The sequence below is a fragment of the Cebidichthys violaceus genome, unplaced genomic scaffold (assembly GCF_023349555.1).
Source record: "Cebidichthys violaceus isolate CVI_PGR_0920_01 unplaced genomic scaffold, fCebVio1.0.p SCAF_3, whole genome shotgun sequence".
NCBI lineage: Eukaryota > Metazoa > Chordata > Actinopteri > Perciformes > Stichaeidae > Cebidichthys > Cebidichthys violaceus.
The window spans coordinates 15,012,560-15,025,935 of NW_027176483.1; the positions used below are offsets into that span (position 1 = coordinate 15,012,560).

Genomic DNA, 13,376 nt, shown 5'->3' on the forward strand with positions numbered 1-13,376 from the left:
CCATCCTTGTGTAGGCATTCTTCTCCAGGAGCACGTCAGTGTTTGGTGTGCTGGAGGGATTTTCACTTGTTAGTCAGCCTGCTCAGCCAGAGAGGTTGTCCTTTCTCTCTAAATCACAAATGCTTCTCCCTCTATAAAAATTATTTGACTTTCATCTTTTCTTCAGGGTTTCCAGTTTTTGACCAAATACACTTGTTTCATTGGGCTTGCTGTAGCAGGCCACATACCATGTCAAACATGGAGTCTGCGCATACAGATACAGATTGAATATGTGCACGGTGCATCATATCCACACAGACACTTGGCTGGTTTGAGGACAGTGGCATGAACACTGCCAATTGCACAACTACTCCCTTTGAGGTTTCCAGTAGTTTATCTTGTTAATCTGCATAACATGCAAAGTGGGTTTGAATCCAGTCAACAACTTTTATGAAACGCCTCTTTTCACTTTCCTAGTTGTACCTGTTGTATGGATGAGTGAAAACAAAAACACACAAATGCCTATAAATATACCCCAAACAAAAATAGAAATGATTTCACCTTCCACAGCTTGCCACTGTGCATTTAATGCCGCCAGTATTTATTTTGTATTGTCTCTGTCTACAACATTATTGGAATTGAAATGAAAGGACGGGGGCGAGGTGCTGACCCTCAGCTTTGCAGGTGTTATCATCCGCATTAAAAGAGCTGTGAAGCAGCTGTAATCCTTTTTTTAATAAATACCAGTAGTGAGTTCAGGTGACAGAAAGTAACTGGACAAGTTAACACAAACTGTGTCACATCTAATGTCTGATAGCAAGTCCTTTGAAGTCATTGACAGAAAACATGCAGCCAATTTAAATTCTAGATTGCTTCCGTGTGCTTTTTGCATTCATGATTGCAGTCCGATCCTATGTAAGGAAACACATAAGTTTGATTGAGGCCAGGTGATTAACTTGGCATGTCAAGTGTTAGCCATAACACGCCCATTTGTGCTTTATCACTGCCCGGCTGCCTTGTCCTAAGACTTGTGGATTACATGTTAAAAACAAAAAAAAAGGCCTGCAAGTGCGACACTGTGTAGAAACAAAACTAAATGCTTTCCTTTTACTTTCAACTGCATTGTGTGCTGGCTTCCCTCGGGGTTGAAGAGGCCTGACAGCCTCTGTGTAGGCATTGCCTCTGAGTGGTCTGCTGCTCCTTGAGACAGTGAGCGTGGTCCGGTAAAGAGCTGCCATCCTGACGTCACTGTGCTGGCTCAAACAAACTCCATTTCTACACAGCCACCACGAGACTGGTAATGTCTGGTTGCCAGGCTCAAGTAAATGAATCACAGACGGGCACTAAACCGACGTCACTGGTACCTTCCGCCTCCTCACTGCTCGGCTACGGCACAATAAGGTGGAAACAGCCTGAATAGACATCTATTTGACAGAAACCAAAGGCTGCTGCACCCGAAGGGAGCTTAATACATCTCACAGTGCATGTATAAGACGAGGTTTTTTTTCAATACATAACTTGAATGAGGCAATATTGTATGGCAGTAAGATAATTGTAGTGTCTTTCACATTTATTTGGAGATTCAGCATAATTTCGTCATGCGTTTGAAGAAGACTGGAGTTTCTTGATCGTAAGACCTTGGCTGCGAACGAATGAGACGCATTTGGAAAGAACTGGCACTACACTATGAGAGGTGGGTGTGTGTGTGTGTGTGTGTGTGTGTGTGTGTGTGTGTGTGTGTGTGTGTGTGCATAAAAAGGGGAAAAAGCACAACGAGAAGGAAAGAGGAAGTGTAGGTAGCAGTCTGGATGAGGTTCCACAGAGTTGAAAGCTGTTGAAAGCACATTTTCCACCTCGGCCAGACAACAGAGTGCAGCAGTCACTAGAACAGAGCGCTCTGTTGTCCTCCAGTCCTTTCTGCCTTAACGCCACTTTAGCTGCTGAGGGCTAACAGCTTCTGTAGAAACACAAAACACTGACCAGTCATAAAGACCAGCTGACATTTTGAACCTTTGATTCTAGTAAACAAACAGAGAAGACCAAAAGCATGTAATGTTGAAGTTGCATTGTACTTGCATTTATTTTTCCAATAGATATTCACATTCATAGCAGTTTCACTACAGCAAAGGAACTATTTCATCTCTATGGTCATGAAAAAAAAAGAAATCACAAAGTGAAAATCAAGGACGACAAGGTAAATTATATCCCAGAATTAAAATAAGAGATGCAATATTTGTTCATAAAATGAAGTCAGATGATGCATTGTAACGGCATTCCAAAAAATAAAATGTTTTTTTTTTGTGGAAAACAAAAACAACATTTGGGGCAGTTTGTAACACTTCAAGAGCTACTAATAAAATAAAAATGCTGATTCTCCTATGCGTCACTTTATTGTGATTAAACCCTCAACATCAAAACTAACTTCTGTTGTCTCCCTTCAAACAGAAATGTAAGGAGTGAAAGGAAAAAAAAGGAAGCATATACTTAAAATGATACAGTACACAACAATCCTTTTGTTTATAACACAATAGCTGCTTAAAGAGAGATTGACTGGCCTCGCTCTGTATACAGAAAAGTGCAGCACACAGTAGATTCAGAGTAATATTACGAAGAGAAGATGTCGTCACTTTTACATACTTGTCATACTGATGGGGGACTGTCAGTCCTAGTCATAAAAACAGCTGGGTGTGTAGTGTGCACCTTTCCCATCACTGTAGATGAGTGTTGACATGGAGGATTCATTTCATGCGTGATGAGGACACACCAACAGTACAGCTCTATGTTTTGAATGTCAGCAGCAAAAGGCTTCAGATCAAACATCACAAGAAACAATAGCAAAAAGAAAGAGAGAGAAGACATTCGATCGGGGGGGGGGGTGGGCGAGTGAAACCACGAGCCCGCTCTACTACAACAGCTACTGGTTCCGGCTCATTACTCGCAAACCATACTGGTCACCCACAGCTCTCAGATACCTTTTGTCTGCACAAAGCACAGAACAACAGGGCTGATAACAGGCTGAGGTAAAGCGATGCGCCTGATGGCCTGCCATCTGTGTGTGTGTGTGTGTGTGTGTGTGTGTGTGTGGGGGGGGGACGCCAGCTACCGTGCCGGATGGAAAAGGAGCCTTCCCCTGTGTGTCATATTTCACCTGCTCGCCTAATTCACAGCTACAGTATCGCTCAACAATGACCCCCTTCCTACGCGGAGGGCCAAATGCACTCCTGCACCACCTAAAAAAACACAAAAGTTGTTTGATACATAAGAGGGCTTTGATGCTAACGAGTTCAACTCAGTGAAATGAGTTCAGTTTTCTATTATGTTTCAGCTTTGGTTATCTGCGCCCAAGTCAAGTAAAAATAGAGACGACGGAGGAGAAACAGAGTATTAAAACCTTCAGATAACAACTGCCAAACTCTCTGACTCAATATGCTATCTGACTTCTTGCTTTGCAGGCTACCACTCATCTATCGCTCTCACAAAAAACAACTTCACTTTCCAAAGGGTTGACTAACACCAAAATGATCTCAGAAAATACTTGAAAGTAAAGCCCGTCTTCTGACGAGGAACAAAGTGCTTACATAAATAGCCCACATAGTAAGGGTGAGTAAGACGGCTCGACTGTTCTCACTCCCTCATGGTCTGACATCAGACTTCTGCACACTAGTCGTGTTAACCAGCGTCTCTGCTTGTACTTCACTAAAACCCCGATTGAAGACAGCTCAAAGCAGAGCCTCTTTGGATGTCCGTCCGCACGACGGCTGATATTAACTGTTGACAGAACGTGCTCTGCAGAGTGGGACGTTTCAGCAATGCTGGGAGAACAAAAATAAATGAAAAGACGGGCCGGAAGACGAGTGGTCGCACAGACAGGCTGAAGAAACACTTCTGACTGACGAAGCAGAAACAACTGTGCTGACGAGCATGCTGACAGGCCAAAAAGGAGATTGAGGAACTATCCGGCAAAGCGGCGCTCAGGTTCAGACGGATTGGGCTGAGTGTCTTTCCCGGTCAAACTAAGACTTGATAAGAAACCATGGTCTGCCTGCAGATGTGCCATGATAGCTGGTGTGATGCATAAACATGTTTTGATGTGTGTGGTGTTTTTGAGCGTCATCGACGTCGGTCATCGACCCTTCAGATAATACCCATAACATAAGAGTCGGTTTATTTTCCATGCCTGTTTGTTTAGTATACAGCACAGTATCTCACATCAAGGTGCATGTGTAGTGAACCACTGAATAACTAAAGCTCTCTCTTTGCTATTTGTGTTAGTGGTTAATACTTTCACTTTTCTGGTGTAGATTTGTGATCAAATAGATTTGCTTTCCAATACACAAACTGTTAGTGGTATTAATCATAAAGCCAGTGATGTATACTAGGTAATAGGTGGAGAGTGTCTAGTCCACCGATGAACATGTTTACTATTAAGGTCCAATTAAGAATATATACACACCAGTTTGAGCATGCTGCACCCAATCAAATACTACTTCTAACACAGGTGCACACTCAACAGCCAAGACGAGAAAACACACACTCTCTCTCACTCACACACACACACACACACACACACACACACACACACACACACACACACACACACACACACACACACACACACACACACACTCAAAGCATGCATGTACTGTATGTAGACATCTGAGGAAAGGGTTACAGTATACTTCCACACTTAATTCTAGCATAAAGAAGTTTGCTGAGGGTGAAACAAATGAAAGGTGAGAGGGGGAAATGTGCAATAGATGAAAGATGAAATATCAGCCGAGCTGTCGGGGATTAGCCGCTGTGGATTTTGCAGGATTAAAACTGTCCTGTGAGAAGGAATTATTGGGAATAATGGGATAACTGTTCAGTTCCCCTCATCATTTCCCTTTTTTCTTTCTTCAGTCAGGGGTAATGTGTATGGTGATGGTGATGGTGATGGTGAATGGTAAATGGACTTGTACTTGTACAGTGCCCACAGAAAGATTCCAGCCAGTAACATAGCCCTTTCTTCTTTGCGGTCTCCATAACATGGACCCAGGCCAATGACAGCATGGGTCAGCTGATCTAGTCCAGCATTAAGAACCCCATGGACTTTTCCAAATAAGTAAAAACGGCAGGGGGGCGTAGGTGTCAGGTGTGTGAGCGCCAGGGGCGTTTCTAGGATTCAAAGAAAGGGGGGGGCTTAGCCCCAAGGGGAGGGGCATGTTTGTGCACGCAGCACGCGGTTATTTTTTTTTGGGGCTGCGGTTATCCATTGTTTCAGACAGTTCATAGATTGGTTCAATCAGAAAAAGTGTGATTTTGCTCTGTAGTTTTGCTTGCATTCAGTATATGATAACACAAGAGACAGAATTTCAGGGTCATAGTGAAACACAAATATGAACTTTTCTCAAATAAAGAGAGAGAAATAATTGTCCTGCTTGTAAAGGAAAGATGGATAAACTAGCTTTCATATCCACGTCACTCCAAATACTCATATTGTTCAGTATGATGATAGGCTGTTGGATTGAAGAGAAAACATACAAACCAGAATGCACGCACATATGTAGCATGTTAGAGTTATAAATAACTTGTCCATGTGAGAAACAATAGTTTAATTTAATGACATCACCAAAATATATATATATATATATATATAATTATTTATTTATTTATTTAAAAAAAATGCCTTTTCACCTATTCTTTTGTCTCGGCCTCTGGCATTCTTTCTCTGTACATCTCGTTATTCAAGGACATCCTAAGAAACATCCGGAGAAACTGGGTTTTTATGATTTGTTTTGACACAAAGACTGAGTGGTTGTTAATGAAATGGAAGGGACTGCGGATAATAAAGCAGGTGTGGATATTCTCCTGACTGTAAGAATAGAAGCCTTAATGTAACAGAGCGGAGAGTGAAAAGCCAAACATGGGCAAAACAAATCCTTTTTCAACAAAACTGTTAAATTGTGTTATTGGACCGCTGAGAGCAGACGTGTGAGAAGGGAGTCAGTGTGGTGACTGTGTGTGGTGGGACTGAGAGGTAAAGAGTGTTAATCAAACACACACACATGCGCGAACACACACACACACACACACACACACACACACACACACACACACACACACACACACAGACACTCCTCGAAGGTCCCCACTGACATGCTCCCCTTAAATTAAAACATAACAGTTAAAAGTAAAGTAATACTAATCCTAATAATACTACTCGGCTTGTCTCCATGCAAACTAGGCTTGAGAGACAGCCATTCTAGGATCAAAGAAGGCAGGTAGGACTGTTGTCGGGAGAGGCTGAAGTTAATACTATCGTGGTCGTAAGGAGACAGGTGTGAGACTACCATACTAGTCGGGTCGTAGGGTGACAGCCGCATGTGAAGACTGTAGTGAACCGGCCACACTGAGATGAGGGTTGAGGGGATCTGGCAGTGAGATGTGTCCATGATCACTCGGGGCCTCGCGGCGTTCACTGCGGATGTCGCGGCACCTCACGTTCTCTTCCTGGCCACCTCCGCGTCCTGGCACTCCACGGCCGACAGCGCTATCAGCATCTGGGCGGCGTAGTAGGTGGCCATGATGATGGCCCGCGAATAGGGCACGGGGAAGCAGAACTTGTTGACGGCGATGGTGAGGTCGGAGACCATGAAGAGCACGGAGCCCAGGCAGGCGGACAGCTTGGTCCAGGTCCACAGGTCGTTAGCCAGCTGCAGGCCCGCGATGGCCCTCCAGCCCATGAAGCCGATCAGAGCGATGTAGACGGCCACCAGGTAGGTGAAGGGGCCCGACAGGTAGGGGTACAGCAGCATGTAGCTCACAGAGGACACGGCGCTGACCGCCAGGCCAGCGGACACGTTGACGGGCTTCATCCCGAAGGCGGATGAGTAGAGGATGTGGGTGATAGCAAACATCAGAAGGCCTGTAGGATATTAGACGTGTAGATGTGATTTAAATCTGAAGACAATCTCACAAAGTAGCCTCCTATCTATCTGTCCAATGCAAAATAAAGAAAATAAACAACTCGGCTCTTGTATTTGTAGTTTTGGCGACATGTTTCTATTGGTTATGATCCTTTCTGAGAACTAGGAGCACTGTGACGTTGCTTCATCTCACAACAAGTCTAATGGGCGATGTAATAAGCCACCCAATGTGTCAGATGGTTGTTAAAAACCTGTATGATTATGACTGACCGCTCATGTCTTTTGCCCTGTTGAACATTTTTGAAGCAATGTCACCGTGACTTCCCAAATACAATTATCCTTTTACCAACAGCAGTGATGATGGAAGCGACAGAGACTTTCTCCTCACCGTGGACAAAGTAGCCCTGCTCCTGCCAGATGAGGAAGGCGTCGCCCAGAGAAGAGAAGATGAGGCCAGCCAAGATCTTGCGGGCGCTGGACTGAGCACCTAGGAAGCTGAACCCATGAGCCAGTAGAAACACCCAGAGGCAGAAGATGGGTAGACATTTGATGAGTGCGCTGAACCAGGACGGGCTGGAGGTGGGCAGCCACAGGACAAAGTATACACAGGTCGCCTTGAAGAACGGCACCAGCTTTGGGCCTTCACTCTTGACCTGAAATGCAGATTAAACATTGACATTATTAATTTAGTCATAGCTGGCTGCACTCACACAAGGTAATTCCATTCAGTGAAACAATGTTGACACTGTTATCGCAACTAGATTTATCAAAAGGTCATTCATCTCGGCTTGAAATATATCACAGGAACAGTCAGCACTGTGTATGTGTTTGAGGTCCAGTATCTCACATCTATAAACAAGGGAACATAAGCAGCTAACTATAAGTGCTTCTCCTTATTTGGCAGAGTGGTTTGGGTTAGGACCGGAACAGTCTTCAGTGTGGTCACCAGTTTGCATCACTGTGTCAGACATCCACGAGTTTTGTGGCTGAATCGAAACTCTTGCAGAAACAGCCGGTAGAAGAGGAAATGCAAAAGGCTCCACGCTGCGCCTTTGACTCCCTGTAACCTTTTCTTCTTCTCTCTTTTATTGGACTCCCAAACTCATTTTTGTTTCTCCTCTCCTTCACCTTTTTCTCTGCGTCTCATGTTCTTGAGAACTGGCGAGCAAGTCTCAATTTCTTCTTTCAAGCTGTGTTACCAGTCGTATTTCTTTCTGTCTAAAAGCATGAGGCCCCCCACAGGGTGAAAATAAATAAATAAATAAAAAAAACTCAGGAATGACCACCCACCTATGGTGCTGAGAATGGCTCTCTAGGCTAACGGAAAAAAAAAGGCCTCGAATAGGGAGAAGAAAGGAGAGGTTGAGTTAGGAGACAGAGGAACCGAGTGAGGGTTCACTAGAGCTGAGGTCACTGGAGGAGAGATGAGGAGGATACAAGTGAGACAGAGAAGGAAGGGGGGGGGGGGGGAGGACTCCTAGTGCAACAGGGAAAGGGTTGCAGAGACTGCTATGTGATGTCCCAAATTGACTATTTTCCAGTGGCCCTTTTGCACCCGTCTCCACAAACATTCTGTGGTAAAGTATACCAAATGTGAAAAAGCTCTGATTGCAATGTTTCATAAAAGAAGGAGTAAGTAGGGCAGGCGAGAAGAAGCCGGAAGAAGCATGGAGACGGGAAGCTTTAGGGTAGAGGAAGATGGGGTTACAAGCACTCAGATGACAGCTGGATTTAGGAATGGACAAGTGAGTTGGGGGGGGGTCACTCTAGTTCATATGGTTGATGCTCCTGGAGGAGGGGAGGAAGGGGAAGCCCTCGCGATTGCACAAGTGCTCGATAAAAGAACGGCCGTAATAAGTGACCGTACAGGATCCGACAAAGTGTTTGACCTCAAGCCCGCCCTGGTGTCGCTGATATGACTAATACCACAGCAGGGAAACAAAAGGGATTAAACACACACGCTCACAAGCATTTTGAGACCAAAAAAACACACGCTTGTGGGTTATCTTCTGAGATTTAAAATGCATATGTTCCACTCAGGCATGCCAAACTAATGGGATGCACTTTTCACATATTTAAACTTTATTGGGAAGCCACAACACACTGAATATCTTGAGAAGTGAGGACATATCACTCTAGTTTTAGCTGAACTCTACTGGCTCTGTGTATCTGTATATAAGATCTGGTTGTAGAGCATTTGAAGCTCTAAAGTGACTAAGGACTGGCCAAAGATACAGACACCCTGTTATTTTGTGTGCTTTCGCATTCACTCAGATCTTCCACGGTGGTTTTGGGACCAAAACTTGAATATTTTTATTTTCAACTAAGCTCCCAAATTGTGGCATTGTGGCATTTCCAATGGATGGGATTTTACTTATTAATGTTCTTCTTTCTGACACCTTGTGTTTCATTGTCTCATTGATCTCACTCAACTTAGGACAGTTTCAGTCCTTTTCTTTAAAAGTTTTCAGCCAAAGCGGCAGAAAAAGAGGAATAACAGCTTTACGCCATCGCATAAGTAACACAACAAGCTGCTATATCTTATTTACATATGTTGCTGTCTGTTTACATATAGATTTAAGATATTATCAGTCTCTTCCAGATGCACATAGCATAAGAGGAATCTATTCCACTGAGGCAAAAGTAGGTGTATAATGTGAACTAATGGACTCCTCTACTCCCTATTAATTACTCTCAATGGTCTTCATTAAACAAATGGATACATACATAAGGATTAAAGCTAATCGTATGACAAAAATGTGCATGTATGGTGAGTGCCAAGCAGAGGAGACAAACCTGGCAGCACTCCCAGACCAGCCAACATCATAACTCTGTTGGTCAGGCCAAGGGGGGCTACTTAAGCACAGGACGCAGGAAAACACAACACATTTCTGTCGAGAGCGTTGTACAGATAGCAGATCTAGTATTTAATAAAGTGCAGTGAAAAAGCACAATGAGATTTAGGTTCAATGATCCATGATCACAAACGGTTGTTATTTGTGGGGGGAAAACACACACACACACACACACACACACACACACACACACACACACACACACACACACACACACACACACAGTAGAGTACAGTAAGGGATTAGGAGGGTGAGGAATGATTCCATGGAGAAAGGTCAGAGATTCCCACAACCTTTGGTCCTATTCCTGCAGCATTTGAGCCGTACTTCAGTTTCCCTTTCATTGTTGTTCAAGTAAACTTCCTGTATCTACACAACGTACAATGTGTGTATCGACACACCGATTCCACAAAACACACAAATCTTCCAAGAAATGTGTATCTCACTGCATTAGCTGGCCTGAAACAGTGTTTAGACTTTAATCTAAATTATGAATACTTATGGTGAATATTTGTAGTTTTTTTTTTTTAAACCACCTACCACATTACTGCTGTAATATCTGATGCAATTGTTCACATTGGTTTCAGTTCCCCTGCTCAGCGTCTCGTACCTGGAAGAGATTCCCGGGGTCTTTACGACCCGGTATCGTCTCAGCTGTAGCTTACTTACACTCACATTGATTGAGGCGTCCGTTTGTCTGCAGGGACACTGAATGGGACATTAGCGACGGCTACGAGCGCCGCTTGACAGTCAGCTGTCGCCAGCATAAAAGAACAGAACATGCTGCCTCATTTGGGACAAAAATCATCATTGTGTTATAATCTCGCCATCTGAATGATCATGTTATAACTGAAGGCTGTTTGCAGAAGTGCTGCAGCACAGCTGCAAACAGCTGCCTCTGTTAAACAATAACATAGTTAATGATTAACTGCATTTGTATGGTCACTAACAAGCAATACTTTGGTTTTAGATACTACAGAGATGCACTGCTTCTTTCGCTGTGTTAAACTATGAATGTACTTTGATCCCGAACTCGCCTCGTAACTGCAGTCGTGGAAGTAACAAGCAGCTGTCAGCCGCTAATACTTCTGTATCAACCATGAAGCAACAAAAGCACTGCACTGAAGCACAGAACAACATCCAGGGTTAACATCTATTCAATGTTTCTGGGTCATACGCTAGCCGAGTGTTGGAAACATAAAAAAAGAGACCTGTAAAGTCGTGTGTAAAGTAAAGTCTTGTGTACACAATCTGGCAGAGGGGAACTGTAACATAAGTATAGTCCTGGCAGACACAGCTGGCATGTGAGTCATATGATAATGCTATTTCCAAGTAGCATCACACAACACTGTCGTGGGAAGGATCCCTCTTACAGCTGCTTCTACTGCAAGGATAACTTAAAGTCAGCTGCAGCACCAAATATGCAGGTGCACTTCCACAAAAAAAGGAATATTGATCTCATCATGCACCACAGCGCTGTAAAAACATTTGGGCACTAGGTACAATAATCTAATGCCTCGACGAGTCCTCGTTAGTCAAGGACAGTATGTGCTGACTGTAGATCGTCTGTGAAAGACAGCGTGTGACAGTCTTTAAAGAAACCTAGTTTAGAGTGAGAAATAAAAAAGAAAGCCTAAATAAAACTGTGCTTTATGTAGATATAATAAAGTTATAGCAGGAATAGAGGGCTGAACTTACACTTACTTTTCAATTATTACAATGTAGCTTTATAAATGTGAATCAGAACTACAGATCATACAGCACATGGAGATCACTGATGACACAAATAAGAACACGATGATAATTAACTGGCTTTTGTTTGCAACGGTCAACGTGATGTTTCATGACAATCACACAGTTGATTACATTTGCTTGCCCACTTTTGTCTTTCCAATTGAAGGGAGACAAATGTGTCCAACAGTATTTCTTCTCGGTACGTGCCTATACCTGCCCTCTCACTGCAATAGTGGGGCCAAGGCTTTAAAGTAAAGCTGTACAACCCCAGGGGCCTGCACGGCATCATCATCACTACAGCAACCCGTTTATATGGCAAGCATTCCTCCACACAGGCACCTCTCCTAGTATCACACAGGCTACACATCAGGGTTTACTGCAGGCCCCTGCAAAAGGGGTAAAATGTCATAGCAGCTCTGTCAAAGTAAGAGGATGCTCGGGCCGATTCAATTATTCATGTAGCTGTCACTGTCATTTCTTTCTTTTTTTGTGTCAAGATGGCCAATTTCCTGCAATGGCACTTTAGTCAATGATGTAGCTAATGGACATGGCAAACAATAGAGTCTATGTAAAGCAGAGCTACAGCAAAGGAGATGAAAAGAAAGGCAGCCACAGCGGTGCACCGCTCGGCGCATGCGTTCCTGAAGGGAAAGAAAAAAAACAGACAAAAAAGGTCGTCACATGACAGGTTTTCGGTTTTTTTTGTCAGGGACTGCCTTTGGAAATTGGTGGAAACGTCCTCCTGTTCGTGGAATGTCGAGACGGGACAGTGTGAACAGTCGCTGCTAAAAAAAACCCGTGTCAAAATGTCAAGGAAACGAACATAAAAGTTCCTGCTTCCAGTGACACATACAACTCAAATAAGGAGGCAAGGTGCTTTTGACAAACTACGTGGGTGTCCAAGGGTACTGCCTGAACATTTCAATTTAGCACACAGATATTAATTGCTAATTAAATGATAAACTAATGAGCACGCACCAGCCTTCGAAGTCAAAATAACGCAAATAAAACATTAAACAATTTACTACTAACTCGATAGTCAGTCGATAAAGAACATGATAGACACATGAAGATGGACTGTTGTATTGTCGGAGTGTTGTCCTGCAACATTAGCTAAACTAGCTCCAATTATTCCTGTTTAGTGTGTAAAATACCACCGCTGGCTTGAAGGAGATACTCACCACTGTTACCGGAGAAACCATTTCTCCCTTGGTGGTGTCCGTGTCGGTGAGAAAGGTATTTTAACGTCAATATCAATATTCGGCTTGGGTCCTCCTGTTTGTGTTGTACTGTCTGAGGGATGCCGATTGTTTTTGTCTTCGCTCCGATGGGCGGTCCGACGTGAAGTAGGAAGTGAGAGACAAGCCGCTACGTGGGCGGGGCTTTCTCTGTTTGACCAATAGGAGCAAAGAGTGGCAGTGACCGGATCGGGTCTAGACGTGAGTCCGCTCCCTGATAGGAGGAGCGGACTCCTGTTTACATATCGGAGCAGATGGCCTTTATTTACATTTTACAGAGCCTATGGAAAGATTTGCTTCGTGTTTATTATTGCACATCAATATTACAACATTGCTCTTCAATTTGGAAAATTAGTGTTATTACAATTTTTTTTTACATTGAATGAAACTGTGTAACCCAAGTTAGTGTCATTATAATGACAAAATAATGTATTTTCTCTCTCTCTCTCTCTCTCTCTCTCTCTCTCTCTCTCTCTCTCTCTCTCTCTCTCTCTCTCTCTCTCTATCTCTCATTCTTAGTTCTTTTCTATGTTGTTGCTATATGTTAAACGAATAAACGAATGAACCAGTAGCTATACACTATACGCTATACAATGACAGATATCCTACAAAAACATCAACTTCAAACTGGAGGTATGGTCCCATGTGGGAGACATTGCCTA

General features: G+C 43.5%; 1 protein-coding gene across 1 annotated transcript; it reads right to left on the reverse strand.

The window, feature by feature from the left end:
- Positions 1-2,029: 2,029 nt before the first annotated feature.
- On the reverse strand, positions 2,030-12,776 carry tmem86a (transmembrane protein 86A). Its single transcript, XM_068723556.1, has 3 exons — positions 12,658-12,776; positions 7,276-7,540; positions 2,030-6,886 (listed from the first exon to the last, which is right to left on the reverse strand). The coding sequence occupies exons 1-3, from the start codon at positions 12,676-12,678 to the stop codon at positions 6,459-6,461; spliced, it is 714 nt and encodes a 237-aa protein (XP_068579657.1). The 5' UTR covers positions 12,679-12,776; the 3' UTR covers positions 2,030-6,458.
- Positions 12,777-13,376: the final 600 nt, after the last annotated feature.

What these genes read in the sequence shown, in the direction of transcription:
- tmem86a (XM_068723556.1), bottom strand. Translation starts at nt 12,678, where the DNA reads ATGGTTTCTCCGGTAACAGTG. An exon ending in TGGTTTCTCCGGTAACAGTG is followed by an intron (nt 7,541 to 12,657) that starts GTGAGTATCTCC and finishes TCTGCATTTCAG; the next exon opens with GTCAAGAGTGAAGGCCCAAA. An exon ending in GCAGGGCTACTTTGTCCACG is followed by an intron (nt 6,887 to 7,275) that starts GTGAGGAGAAAG and finishes AATATCCTACAG; the next exon opens with GCCTTCTGATGTTTGCTATC.